The 15314-nt window shown below is 40.9% G+C and overlaps 1 protein-coding gene across 4 annotated transcripts in view; it reads right to left on the bottom strand.

Annotated features, from left to right (window-relative positions):
* Positions 1 to 15314, bottom strand: part of LOC143958914 (ras GTPase-activating protein 4-like) — a 239161-nt gene that overhangs the window by 138913 nt on the left and 84934 nt on the right. For 3 of the 4 annotated variants that reach the window (XR_013270144.1, XM_077467902.1, XM_077467900.1), the window contains exon 3: positions 10613 to 10726. Coding sequence is in view for 3 of the 4 variants with exons in the window: in XM_077467902.1 (XP_077324028.1) it covers positions 10613 to 10726 (114 nt within the window). In the remaining variant the exon portion in view is untranslated. The remainder of the gene's footprint in view (positions 1 to 10612; positions 10727 to 15314) is intronic. The other variant, XM_077467901.1, reaches the window with a different exon arrangement.

Raw genomic sequence — 15314 nt, 5'->3', positions numbered from 1 at the left:
AAATGTTAAAAATCTGCGTTTTTTAACATTAGAGCATTTTTACAACTGAAAAACTCTTCTCAGAACCCACTAGTTTTGGGTTTTTTTTTACAGCCAAATAATGCCCCAGCCAAAAACAGTTGATAACAGCCTACATGTGCATGGACACATAGGATAATATGCTGGAGAGTTTATTGACTGTAGAAAAAAAGCCAAAAACAGCAGCTATAAAAACATCCAAAAACATCCGGTGTGCATGAGGCCTAACAGAGAGGGCAGAGTAAAAATGTAAAGATTAAAGTTCAGGGGTGTTTTCCAAATAGCATCACAAGTGGATGTGATGTCCCGCTCCGAGTATCCTGCATTAGGTGGGGTTCTGTGCTGGCTCATTTAGCGGCAGCAATGGACTTATTAGACTCACCCTGGATTTCTCCTGAATCTACCTCTATTTTGACCATGATAAGTAAAGGCATGCACACCAATTTTGTGCACCAATTACATTCCTATAACTTATTTGGAATTACCTAAAAATAAATCAGGAAAGAAATATTGGTTTTGGAAAAAAGAATAAGTGACATGGTGGATGTGATCTAAAGGTTTAAAACAATATAGTCAGGTCCATAAATATTGGGACATCAACACAATTCTAATCTTTTTAGCTCTATACACTACCACAATGGATTTGAAATGAAAGAAACAAGATGTTTAACTGCCAAACTGTTGATTTGGGAACACCTAATGTTTTTGCCATCTCTTTGGATCTCATATTGAGAGTTGATAGCAACAGATTCCAAATGCGAATAGCATACTTGAAATGAACTCTGGACCTTTTATCTGCTCCTTGTAAATGGGATAATGAGGTAATAACACACACCTGGCCATGGAACAGCTGAGCAGCCAATTGTCCCATTACTTTTGGTCCATTAAAAAGTGGGAGGCACATATATAAACTGTTGTAATTCCTACACCGTTCACCTGATTTGGATGTAAATACCCTAAAATGAAAGCCGAATGTCTGCAGTTAAAGCACATCTTGTTTGTTTAATTTCAAATCCATTGTGGTATAGAGCCAAAAAGATTAGAATTGTGTCGACACCCAATATTTATGGACCTGATTGTTTGTATAATTGTAGGAATAAGGTATGGCAAACTTGAAGGATCACCAACGTCCACATTTATTGTATAAAACATCAAGAGTCATTACTATGAAACTTCCCAACTCTACAACTAAGTCCTAATGGGTGAAATATGTGTGTGTGTGTGTGTAGGGGGTCCTGGGGTAGGAACAATCACTCTAATGCCTGTGGATGTCTAATGCAATATAAGTGGATGTCAGTAACCCTTTTGGTGTACAGTGGTTCCTTATCCCTACATTGAGATTGAGTTTGAGAGTGTGGATGGCTCGTTTGCCTTTGGCACCCAGTGTTTGGCTGTAGGGAGGAATGGCCTGGAGCAAATCCCTACTTGTCTATATATGTATCATCTTAAGCAAAAGAAGAATGCTAATAATGATAAAGCAAAAAATACCGAAAACTGACTACGTCAGAATAACATTAGAATTGTCGGAGCTCCATAAAAAGCTGAAGTGGCAATATAAAGGAGTATATTGAGAAATGGTTTCTCTGTGTGTTTATGAGAGATGCATTTTCTTCTTTCATGTTTGCATTGGGAATGCTCATCATGTTTTGCAGGGAGCACGATGCCTTGAGAATATTACAATAAATGGTACAAAGATATCATTATATCCCGATTTCTCTGCTGAGGCATGAAGAAAAAGAGCTTAGTTCCAGGAAATTGAAAAATGTTTGCAGAAGCTGAAAGTGCTATATGCTATGTTCTGTCCTGAAGGACTGAGATTTATTGCTATAGGAGAAACCTATTTTTTGGATAACCAACTGATGCACTTGCATGGATTGAAAAGAAAGGAAAATATTACACCTGATGGTTCTTCAAGGTACTGGAATTTTATCTTTTTCTTTTGTGGGAATTGGGAGTAAAAGATGCAGGCATTGTGTTTCCTAGAGTGACTTAGTTCAGGATTTATTTTTTTCCTTCTTTTAAAACCAAGCTTGGACATATACACTGTCCGCAGGGAAAGATTCTATTTAAACATTACAATCTATGAATATTGCATATTCATGTAAATTGTGGTAGATATTTTTGTTTATTTTTCCCACCTAACCCTCGTCTTGAATTGTTCTCTTCTGTCCCCCTTTACAATGTAAAGTGCTGCGTAAACTGCGGCGCTATATAAATCCTGTATTATAATAAAAATATTGAAGCGATGAAAGCCATGAAAGTAGAGCAGGGATATGCAATTAGCTGACCTCCAGCTGTTGCAGAACTACAAGTCCCATGAGGCATAGCAAGACTCCAACAGCCGCAAGCTTGACACCCAGAGGCAGAGGCATGATGGGACTTGTACAGTAGTTTGGCAACAGCTGGAGGTTCACCAGTTGCACACCCCGGCAGTAGTTTAACTGGGTTACAATGCCTGAAATGGACAAATATCCTCCTCCTGGGATGTGGTCTCCAAGCTGTCATTCTACTTGTGGAAAGTTATTGCAGGAGCTTGTATTAACAGATATATTGTGCACAATCCTAGAGTGGTTCAGGCGCAAGATTTTTCAAGCTGGGTTTAGGGGATCCACCCTGTGTATCTGTTGATTAGTGCAAGTGTGGGAGAGGTGGATCTTCCAAAGGTGCTACTGGAAAGGAGGATCTTCTGTACTTTTTTTTTTCCAAATGATAAACAAAATCTAGAGATTAGTTAAATAAATAGAATAGATAATACTTCTTCTTTTACACCTGTTTGGGGTACATGTATACTGAATTGGCAAAATTGGAGGGATTTGCCCTCCGGAAACAACAGGGTATTTTAGAGTTCTATCACACTATATTGTACATAAAAAATTCACCGAAAATGCATGTGCCATAATGTGCATTTGCATGCAGTTATATATATATATATATATAGATAGCTAGAAAGTAAGGAAAATAGAAAATCATTGTTTTCTATGAATCCTTGCAGTGACCCACATTAATCAAATGGAGAAAAATAAGGGTCACTGCACAAGGTGTGAACAAGCACTTAAGGTTTGAACAATTGTATAGTAAAGGTTTCCTAAAATGAAAAGTTTCTATGGGTATTGAAACTTTTCATTCAATAGGTTTCCAGAAGAAGACAACACCTGTGATCTAAGATTCCAATAAAAAAGTATGTGGTGATGTCATATCATACAAAGGGTATTATTTCTTCTGTATGCAAGATTTTTATTCATAACTTCCTGATGAAATATCCCATAAAATGCAGAAATGTCTTGAGACATAGGAAATTTTGACAAGGATGAGTGGTCAGAAATATTATATTTTGATGGCTCCTGAAAGAGTAACTCAGGTATTTATTGTCCAACCATTCACTTTATAAAGCAGGCTTTTGGGATAATCCTAAAAGTACTAGCTATGGACAGGCCCTGGGCAATTTCATACATCTTATTTGGAGACATTGCTAAGTGGGTAAGCTATTGGAAAGATATTATTCATCATATTAATACTATTTTTAAAACAAATGTTAAATATATTCCGTATACTCTACATGCATTTTTTGGCACCTAGAAGTTCCAGAGGGTCAGATTGGTCTGAGATTGAGGCTAGGTAGAATATTGTTCCCTGCTAGAAAATTAATTACACAAAAGTAGGTTTTGCCACATACATTGACAGATACTGGAAAATGGTCAATTTGAATTTCAAATTAGAGCTATTGACCTTTTAGAATAGGGGAGATTTAAATAAATTTAAAAAGGTTTAGCTGGCATGGTGTCAGGAATCTGGAATGGTACTGAACTGATGAGAATATGAAAGATGCTATTTGTTGGTATGATTTTTCTTTTCGGACAAGATGGATGGGATGGAATAAAGTAGAATGTGTGTATTTAACGTGGCATTTTGCTTGGATTTTTGGATGTGGCTTGTTGTGAATTGTGATGTTTTTCTTTCTATTGTATTTGTTGTACAAAAAAATGTTTTCAATAAATAATATATGGACTAAAAAAAATAAAAAAAATAAAAAATAAAAAAGAAGACGGGCTGCGACCTGGTGTGTATGGCTTAAAATCAGAATGAATGTGCCAGCATAGATAGTAGATCCTTTCCTCTTCCCCTAGTTTCCCTTTCTCCATCCTTTACGTCTAGTTATCATTAATCTTATACATCTATCCCTATTTGTAAATGATCCAAACCCTTGTATATAAAGATCCAGTTACCCATGATCAAAATCGAAACACAACATACAGGGCACATTCTACACAAAACCTAAAACATTCAGGGTTCTTTTTTTTGTAGCTTTTTCTGTACAACACAAAGGGAATATGTGATAGAGCATATATGAAAAGACCTACCCAACATGGAGGCTTACTTCCTCTGTTTCTTCATAATGCAATCAAAATTAAGTTATAGAACAAATGTGGGACAAAGACAGACCTGGAAAACTTGGTTGTGTGGAACTACTGTGGTTCCATTTAGATATAAAATAAAAAAAAACTTGCCCCTTTAATTATACAGATTTTTGCATACCATTTATATACAGTATATCTATCTATCCATCCATCCATTTATATAGATAGGTAGATAGATAGATACATACACAGTTGTGATCATCAGTTTAGATACCCTGACAGAATTGATGATTTCTTTTCAGAGAATAGGAGTGATAACACAAAAACTTTTCTTTCACTCATTAGTGTTTGGCTGAAGTCATTTATTATGAATCAATTGTGTTTACTCTTTTTAAATCATAATGGTAACAGAAACTACCCAAATGACCCTGATCAAAAGTTTACATACCCCAGTTCTTAATACCGTGTTTTGCCCCCTTTAACATCAATGACAGCTTGAAGTCCATTATGGTATTTGTGGATACGGCTCTTTATCTTCTCAGATGGTAAAGCTGCCCATTCCTCTTGCCAAAAAGCCTCCAGTTCCTGTAAATTCTTGCTCTGTCTTGCATGAACTGCATGTCTGAGATCTCCCCAAAGTGGCTCAGTGATATTGAGCTCAGGAGACCGAGATGGCCACTCCAGAACCTTCACTTTATTCTGCTGTAGGCAATGACAGGTCGACTTGGCCTTGTGTTTTGGATCATTGTCATGTTGGAATGTCCAAGTACGTCCCATGCGCAGCTTCCTAACTGATGAATGCAAATGTTCCTCCAGTATTTTTGATAACATAATGCGTTCATCTTGCCATCAATTTTGGCCAAACAGCTAAATTTTGGTCTCATCACTCCAAATGACTTTGTACTAGAAGGTTTGAGGCTTGTTTCTGTGCTGTTTGGCATATTGTAAGCGGGATACTTTGTGGCATTTACATAGTAATGGCTTTCTTCTGGCGACTCGACCATTCAGCACATCTTTCTTCAAGTGCCTCCTTATTGTGCATCTTGAAACAGCCACACCACATGTTTTCATAGAGTCCTGTATTTCACCTGAAGTTATTTGTTATCCCAAACAATTTTCCTGGCAGTTGTGGCTGAAATTCGAGTTGGTCTACGTGACCGTGGTTTGGTTTCAACAGAACCCCTCATTTTCCACTTCTTGATTAAAGTTTGAACACTGCTGATTGGCATTCTCAATTCCTTGGATATCTTTTTATATACCCTTTCCTGTTTTATACAGTTTAAATACCTTTTCCCACAGATCCTTTGACAATTCTTATACTTTCCCCATCACTCAGAATCCAGAAATGTCAGTGCAGCACTGGATAAAAGATGCAGGGGTCTGTCAGGAGTCCAGAAACTCATTGACCTTTTAGGCTACTTTCACACTGGAGTGCTTTACAGGCACTACAACGGTAAAAATAGTGCCTGCATGGTGCCTGTAAAGAGCCTCTCCTGTCTCTCCAGTGTGAAAGCCCAAGTGCTTTCACACTGGAGCAGTGCACTTGCAGGATGATAAAAAAAAAAAAAGTCCTGCAAGCAGCATCTTTGCATCGCTGTAGGAGTGGTCTATACACTGCTCCTAAAGCTCCCCTGCCCATTGAAATCAATGGGGTAGTGCCGCCAAACCGCTGGCAAAGCGCTGCTTTTAACCCTTTTTTTAGTTAAAAGCACCCCGCTAACTGCTGAATAGCGCCACTAAAATGACGGTAAAGCGCAGCTATAAAAAGCGCCACTTTACTGCTGACGCCCGCCCGCCCCAGTGTGAAAGTAGCCTTATACACACACACTAATTACAAGCAAACAAATCTAAGGTGAGGATGGTTACCTTTAATAGCCATTCATACCTTTGTTTCAACTTGTGTGCATGTTATCAGGCCAAAATCACCAGGGTATGTAAACTTTTGATCAGGGTCATTTGGGTAGTTTCTGTTGCCATTATGATTTAAAAAGAGTAAACACAGTTAATTCATAATAAATGGCTTCTGCCAAACACTAACCATGAGTGAAAGAAAAGTTTTTGTGTTATCATTCATATTCTCTGAAAAATGGCCAAGAAATCATACATTCTGCCAGGGTATGTAAACTTATGAGCACAACTGCATATATATATATATATATATATATATATATATATATATATATATATACACACACACACACACACACACACACACACACATACATATTATGGTTCAGAAACAACAGTAGGTGGCAGGATGTGAGAAAGCTTGTCAGTTATCTGGTATATCAGGGTTTTTTTTTTATTCCATTTACTACACTATACCCGGTTTCCCCTGCAAAAATATTCCATACTTAATTCACTATTCAGCAGGAATGAAGGAGTGTGTGTTTTCTACATTGCGTTGTTTATCCATGGCTCATTATGAAGGTTCAAGCTCTTTTCATTTGCAAACGTGTTCTGTAGAAAGGGACAAATACTCTGTGGAATTCAAATAATTTGTAATCATCTTGGCTAAGACACTAATGAACCTCATTCCGCTCCTGGAGATTCTGATTTACTAATCAATTCATGCTTCCCAGAAAAGTTGTGTACTGCCTTCCGGAGTTCTGCATGGTAACAAATTTGTACTGAAGGCTTCCAAAAACAAATTTTCTTCAATATAATGTAATTATGTTGTTAAGATTTTCTTTGTATTTTCTTCTTTGTATTACATGCCTATAATGTATGTGCCTACATAAACCTTTCAAATAATTCCACAGCTTCCTGGGAGCCCTGAATCCTGGGGTGCTCTAATAGGCAGATACTGACTTGAGAAATCAAGAACAATCTTTGTTGCCTCCTGTGCCTTACTATTGGTCACTGAGACTATCCATTGTGTTTTTCTCATACAAGGCAAAGCAACAGGTCTGCTTTAATTTCCCACTTCTAAGCTGCACATACTCACATTTCCTTTGCTCCCCCGCTGCCAGTCAGTTATTCGTGCAAAGAAAGGAAGACCTGTGTAAGCTACAGGTTGCTCTAACTGCAGCTTACACTGGGCTGAGAACTCTCAGCATCCTCAGTTGACAGCACTGGACCAATCACCAGCACCGTCACAGAAAAAATCAAGGGGAGTAATGTTGGTCATAGACTAGTTCGAATCTCAGCTGGTACAGTAGGGACTGGCCAATATTCAAACCATGTATGGGCCGGCTGAATGTACCAAGTTGATTGATCAACTTGGGTACAACCAGCCTGCTGGATTTTAAACACGATCATCGTTAGTGGTTGGTCTTCCCTCAGCGGGGATGACCGCCCCCTGTCAACGCTGTCTGTGGTTGCAGGAAGTATAACAAAGGCTAAACCAAGGGATGGGGGAGCAAAGGAAAGGTATGTGCTTTGCTTTAACTAGCAATGATGAAGAAATCTGCAATGCACTAGTAAAGCCTTTTAAAGATTTGCCTAGAATTCCACTATATTTTCTACTACAGGGTTGTGACCTTATGGTCGCTGCTGAACACCTACAACATAATAAATTATGTTTTTAGGTAGGGATTCTTAATTTTACCTACATCAGTGCATTCTGTGCAAAATGATCCCTTTTCAATGATGCTATGCATACATTCAAATATTCAAATTGATTTTAAGTCCTGATAATGTGATCCTCTGTAAGAGATCTTCTGTTCCCACCTAAACAATAGTTAAAGGAGAAGTACAGCCAAAGCTTGCTTGGCTGTAGTTCTCCTATGAATCCCAGGAGTGCAGTTTTTTTCTGCACTCCTGTGAACCGTTTTCAGCAGAGAGTGGGCTGAAGTCGGCTCTCTGCTGATGTCACAGAGGTGGTCCAGGTTTTGGCGTCATCACGACCATAGAATCAGGATCCGCCAAGATCCCTGGACCAGTACCTGGCTCAGCCTCTCAACTCTCTGCTTGGGGAGCTGTGAGAGCCGAGTGATCGGTGGTGTTTGATTGGTCACTTCTCAGTGATCAGAGGACAGATGCAGTATCGGGCCGATGCTGCATCCAACCAGGTAATTATGAATCCAAAAAAACAAAGAAACCCATATATCTCTTTTAAACAGAACCTGTTATAAGAATGCTATAAGCAGATGGTGATGCATCTACCCTTTCTTACTACTATAAATACATGTCTAAGATTTTGCCATGCCCAGCTGTATTACTTACTGTCAGGAACACTTTATATAGGGACTTGACTCCAAAACACCACAGTCTCTCCCTCTGGCTCCACATCCAACTGCTGGCATGTCTCTCCCAGAGCTTCACACTGTGCTTCTCACGCATCGACCCCAGCATAGATCCCTCCTGAATGACTTGCCTGGACATGCTCCCAACTGTTCTCTTTCCTGCTCCTTTTCCAGGACACCTCTAAATGACTGTGTAATGAGATGCTCCCTCCCAGCTCCTGAGCTCCCAGCCTGAGGTACACCCGCCCACCGTGACCGACAAAGTTTTAGAGCTGGGCTATAAAATCTTCCGATAACATGATCCGATCGGACTTTGTCCGATCATTTGTAGAGAATTACGATCAGACAATGTGCCACGCATACTCAGATCAAATTCCTAGACCAAAGCTATTGGCTACTAGCCTGAATGTAGTCCCGTCGTAACTAAATTATGTCATCACGTTAGGAACGATCGGATTTTCCGACAACTTTATCCGACCGTGTGTATGCAACACCAGTTTCGGACAAAATCCGTCAGACAAAATCCGATGAATTTTGTTGTCGGAATGTCCGACCGTGTGTACAAGGGCTTACACTCCATCATTCAGTTCATCCACCTGACAACTCCTCCCACAGCAGGCTGACTATGGGTATATGTAGGAGGCCTGCCCCCTGCCAATCCTAGTTTGGGATTGGTCAGAGCTCCCGTATACAAACCATGCACTCCAGCTCTCTGCCCTGCCTCTTTTCCAGAACCTTCTGAAAACCAGAGGAGGCACCCAAGAGCTGAAGCACACTAAACCACTCCCGTTCCCCCATATCAAAACAAACAGGCCTAGCTCACAGCATAGGTCTGCCTAAATTTACCTGTACTGGCAGTATACACAAAAACCCACTACTCGAGTACCTACCTAAAGGTAGAGGGTGCTACACTAATTAATAGAAAATAAAAAAAATCTGTTTTTTTTTTTTACCACAGGTGCTCTTTAACCACTTTGCACGTTTAGGGCATAACTGTACATCCTTGGGTTGAAATGTATATACCAAGATTATGGCTGTAGCGGCAGCCATGATCCTGGTATCAGAATTTGTGGCTAGTGCAGGACTTTTTTGCAGAGGTGATCCAAGCGGCCCTACAACCGCCTGATCACCTGTACAAGGCAAGGCGATGTGATCGGTGAGCCTGGAATCATTGCCACCTGTTGGCTCAGCAGCTAGAAGAGAAAAGGCAAGTACATTCCTTCTCGCCCCTCCTCTATGATATCAGAAACTGGAAGCGATGAGGATTTAGTCAATTCCCACTTTAGTTTGTTGTTTACAAGCGGTTATCAGCTTTTAAAGCATCTGATAAAACAATCTTGGTTTGATCAGAAGCTTTGAGGGCAGAGGAAAGATCTGGGGTCTAAAAGACTCGAGTTCTCTCAGTAAAATGTACCCATGCTATCACTAGGAATGTTGTTCATTCCTTGTGATAGCAATAAAGTTGATCCAAAAATAAAATTTAAAGAGACAGTGTAAAAAATGTAAATAAAATGAATAACATTTAAATAAAATTAAAGTTTTCCATCCCTCTGTGCTCATGCACAAATTACAAATGCATACTTAGGTTCCAAACACATATATAAAAGGTGATCACACCACAAATGTGAGGTATCGTTGCAAACATCAGAGTGAGGGCATTAATTCTAGAGCTCCTGTGTAGCTCTAAACTGGTAACCTGAAAAGGAAGTTAAAACCTCACCTATGGATAATTTAATGTATCATAGTTTGTCGCCATTTCATGAACATGTGCAGTTTTAAAGAATAGCATGTTAGTTATCGATTTAGTGTAATCCTATTTTACATTTTACCAAAAATGTGGGTATATATTGTGTTTGTGTGCACTATTGTTTCCTGAAAATTTGCATTTTAAAATTAGCTGTAGGGCATATTAACCATATTTACATATAGAATTAAAATGTGTCTTTTTGCAATCAATAAAACATTTATGAAGCATCTAAAAAAACTGAATTCGGATTTTCTAATGTTCAACTTTGCATGAATATGCTACATATATAAAACAAAAATAATTACCTAAGCGCATCTTCATCCATGACATAAAAAGAGACGGAATGGAAGTTGGGTGGAAGGTGGACTTTGTATTCTTCTCCCCAGAATGGTGATAGAGTCTTCCACACTGTTGCTGTCCTATGCAAAGATCACAGTCATTGTTTATTCCTTTAGAACATTAAATTGAGCTAATAGAATAGGAGGAATAGCGTTATAGCTAGTTTTATAGACACTAACAAAGCAACTCTGAAATGGCCAACTGAAGAGTCGAAGTGTGAGAGCCTTTTTAGGCTAAATAATTGTAAGAGGATAGAAAAAAGAATTCAAATGTAAATACATCTGTAAGTTAAAAAATAACAAATTTACTACTAGTATCTTTTTTATTTTCCTATCAAAACAGAATATAGTAGTATGGTCTAACGCTAACTATGAGATGACAGTCACCCAATCCTACAACAATATCGTGTATATGGATCCAATGCATGGGATCTATTGTTTCTGGGAAAAGATTTTACGATTTATGAATGTTTCATAATTCTTTTTCATCTCTTAAACCACACTCTTTGTGCCATCTTGCTTTACGATCACTGGGAGCAAGTGGAAGTCATGCTGTGTCTGTATTCACTAATACCACATAAATAAATCATTCTAAGGGGGAACAAGGGGTTCCTACGTTTTTGAATTTTTAACTGCCATAAAACTGAACTTTATTGATATTTTGTTTGAAATCACCACTGGAGATAGTAATTACAGTGCCTTGAAAAAGTATTCATACCCCTTGAAATTTTCCAAATTTTTCCATTTGACAACCAAAAACGTAAATGTATTTTATTGGAATTTTTAGGTGGTAGACCAACACAAAGTGGCACATAATTGTGAAATGGAAGGAAAATGATAAATGGTTTTAAATTTTTTTTACAAATAAATATGTGAAAAGTGTGGCATGCATTTGTATTCAGCCCGCCTGAATTAATACTTTGTAGACATTTTTGCCCATTCAAACTAGCTCACGCTCTGTCAGATTGGATGGGGAGCGTCAGTGAACAGCAATTTTCAAGTTTTTCCACAGATTCCAAATTGGATTTAGGTCTGCCCTTTGACTGGGCCATTCTAACACATGAATCTGCTTCGATCTAAATGATTCCATTGTAGCTCTGGCTGTATGTTTAGGGTTGTTGCCCTGCTGGAAAGTAAACATCCAACCCAGTCTCAAGTCTTTTGCAGACTAACAGGTTTCCTTCTAATGCCGTGTGCACACGTATCAGACTATCTGGCGGACTTAGTCTGGCGGACTTTCCGCCGGACTTTCCGAACGAGCTACCTGCCCACACACGGTACTTTTGCGGCGGACTAGGTACGGCGGACTAGGTACGGCGGACTAAGTCCGGCGGACCATCCACCGTACTTTTGAAATGAACGGACTCGCCCACACATGCGGAGGAAAGAATCATATCAGACCCTTATCCGAGCACGCTACCCGGCCGGCCAGGAAAGGGGGTGGGGACGAGTGAGGAGGAGCCTGGCTTTCTTCTTTGCCGCCGCTCTCTTCTTTCCGACTTTGGGGGTCTTGTCCCCCTCTTCGGGGGTCTTTTCCCCCTCTTCGGTTCTTCTTGCCGGGCCATCACTGGATGATGTCCCCGCCCATTATAATGTCACAGTCCCAGGGGATGCTGGGACCGTGACATCATAACGGGCAGGGACATCATCCGGTGATGTCTCTATATAAGTCGCCGCACGCCACGTATCCTGTCATAGTGACCGGAGACAGCGACGAGGCAACATCTCCAGAAGAGAAGAACAGAAGGACAGAAGACAGCGGCAGCAGCGACAAAAGACTGCTTGTAAAAGAGCTAGAAGAAGGCGCGGTGGCCTGGCAAAAAGAACCGAAGAGGGGGGCAAGACCCCCGAAGTCGGAAGAAGAGGGCGGTGGCGAAGAAGAAAGCCGGGCTCCTCCGCTAGTAAAAGAGCTAGCAGAAAATAGCGGAGGAGTCCGGCGAGAAGACCCACACGGCCCCCCTTCCCCAAGGCACCCTCCATGTTGAGGGCACACGGCCTGGTATGGCTCAGAAGGGGGGGCGCTCGCTCGTCCCCACCCCCTTTCCTGGCCGGCCGGGTAGCATGCTCGGATAAGGGACCGATATGGACCTAGGTGGGACCCCCACGCCGTTTGTTTGGCGTAGGGATTCCCCTTTAAGTTCATACCAGGTGACGGGCCAGCGACGCCTCCTTCGCTGGTCCCGGCTACCTGGAGACGTGCTCAAAATGAGCGGACTTTTCTCCGGGCGGGAAAAGTCCGTTCATTTCAAAAGTACGGCGGACTGGCACACACACAGCTGTACTGTCCGCCGAAATGCGAGTCCGGCGGACAGATTGGTGTTCAAAACTCCAATCTTAGTCCGCCGGACTTTTGGGTAAAAAAAGTCCGTCGGAGCCTACACACGGGCGGATTGTCCGGCGGACTTAAGTTTGTGATCGTGTGTACGCGGCATAAGATTGCCATGTATTTGGCTTTATCCATCTTCCCATCAACTCTGACCAACTTCCCTGTCCCTGCTGAAGAAAAACAACACTAAACTTTAGCTTTAAGTATGAATTTTTTATTTTTTTACTAAGAACTGGAGATAATTCTCCCATAGCCACTAATCAGAGAAGGTATTATGCTGATTGAAAGTTTCTGATTGAATGATTAATGAGAACTTCAGCTCTAAAAGGGAACACGTTGATACATAAAGCCATAAGTGTTTAACCATACAAAGCATTGCAGTTTTTCTGAAATTCCTCTGTTACTGAATCGCTAGGAGCGCCTGAGATCAATTAAAGGGTATGCCCATGCCTTAAATTTACCCTCAAACCTCTGTCTTCCTCTCTAAGCAGTTCTCAGAATTATTTTTCACTTTTAACTTGGGAGATAACTTTGTCGTTATCTAAGATAAAGTAATGCTGTATGTATATCAGGGCAAATATGGCTTTCTTTTAGTAATACTGTAATGCAATCATTGTTTTATTGACAAATTTAAAAAAATTAAATTTTGCAAATTTTTTAAGGCAGCAATAAAAGGCTACATGCCCACGGACATTTTTACAGCTGCTTTTATGAGCGTTTTTGCAGCATAATGCTTTCTATGTTAGCCTATGGCCTCATGCCCACCATGGTGTTTTTGAGCTGTAAATGGCATAGGCGTTTTTAAGCTGCAACAAAACCCAGGACCAGTGCGTTCTGAGGCTCCAGTACTAGAGCTGTAAAAATGACAGATGCCGGTAAAAGGTGTTAAATGCAATTTAACGAGGCTTAACTCTGTATACAGCATTATACCTGGTCCAGCGTTTCTCTGTCTCTATTCAAAATCAATGGTTCCCTATGGGAGCCCATTGATTTGAATAGAAGCCGTACCAGAAGTCGCGCAACTTGTGTGCTGATCGAGTGCCCCCCTGGACCATACCAGGCAACATGCCCTCAACATGGGGGAGTTAGTGCTTTGGGGAGGGGGGCCCCCACCCCAAAGCACCTTGTCCCCGTGTTGATGAGGACAAGGGCCTCTTCCCGACAACCCTTGCCCGGTGGTTGTCGGGGTCTACGGATGGGGACTTATCGTGATCTGGAAGCCCCTTTTAACAAGGGGCTCCCCAGATCATGGCCCCCACCCTAGGTGAATTAGTATGAGGTGAAAGAGCACATCGCCTCTTCTGGCGACGTGTTCTTTCCTCTCCAGTTCTTCTCCCCTCTCTGGTTCTTGAACTCTCTCTACGCTGCCCTCTGTCTCCGCTATCTTCCGCTCTTCTTCCGATGTTGACTCAACGCGATTTCCCGGTGTAATGCTGGGTCCACCATGTGCAATGACTTATGTTGGCATGGGGCGGGGCCACCCGATGATGTAAGTTAGAGGGCATGCCCATTGTGATGCTATCACCCAGGGCATGATGGGGTGATGATATTCTGGATCCGACTTCTGGTGCAACTTCTATTCAAATCAATGGGCTCCCATAGGGAACCACTGATTTTGAATAGAGACAGAGAAACGCTGGACGAGGCATAACGTTGTGTATACAGCCTTAAGCCTCGTTAAATCACGTTTAACACCTTTTACTGACTGCCGTTTTTACATTTCTAGCGCTGGAGCCTCGGAAAGCACTTTTTTTTTTTGCAGATTAAAAATGCCTATGCCATTTACAGCTCAAAAACGCCATGGTGGGCATGAGGCCTTAGGTTAACATGGAGAGGCATTTTTAAGTTGCAAAAATGCTCATAGAAGTGGCTGCAAAAATGCCTGTGGGCATGTAGCATAAAAAAAAAACAACAACAAAAAAACTATACTTTGTAACTCTCTATCCTACAGCTGAACAGTGTTTATAAACGCTGTGCCAGATGGTCCATTTTTTTTACAGCAGCAGCTGTGTCTCCCATAGCATGTCCACTGTCCACAACTGTACAATTGTACAAAGTACAATTAAGGTTCTTGTTCAGAAAGTTCCTGTTATAGGGTGACACTCTGCCTCTATCTCCCAGTTGTTCTCCTGTATTGTCACCCCGTCACATACTCTGCCAATGGAGAATACAAGCAGCTGTTCCAACATACCTTGCACAGGTATGTTCCACTACTAAAATCCATCCTGAGAAAAGCCATGCTGCTATTACTGGAGTACATGCATGCAGAAAGAAAGAGGCTGCAGAAAATTATTAAGGTCGGTAAGCAACAAAGCATTAAAAAAAATGTAATTTATTTTAAAA

The sequence above is a fragment of the Lithobates pipiens genome, unplaced genomic scaffold (genome assembly GCF_037356315.1).
Source record: "Lithobates pipiens isolate NorthernLeopardFrog02 unplaced genomic scaffold, aLitPip1_a1.2 Scaffold_64, whole genome shotgun sequence".
In the NCBI taxonomy this organism is placed as follows: domain Eukaryota; kingdom Metazoa; phylum Chordata; class Amphibia; order Anura; family Ranidae; genus Lithobates; species Lithobates pipiens.
The sequence above is the reverse complement of the archived record's forward strand: the minus strand, read 5'-3'. Positions and strand labels throughout refer to the sequence as shown.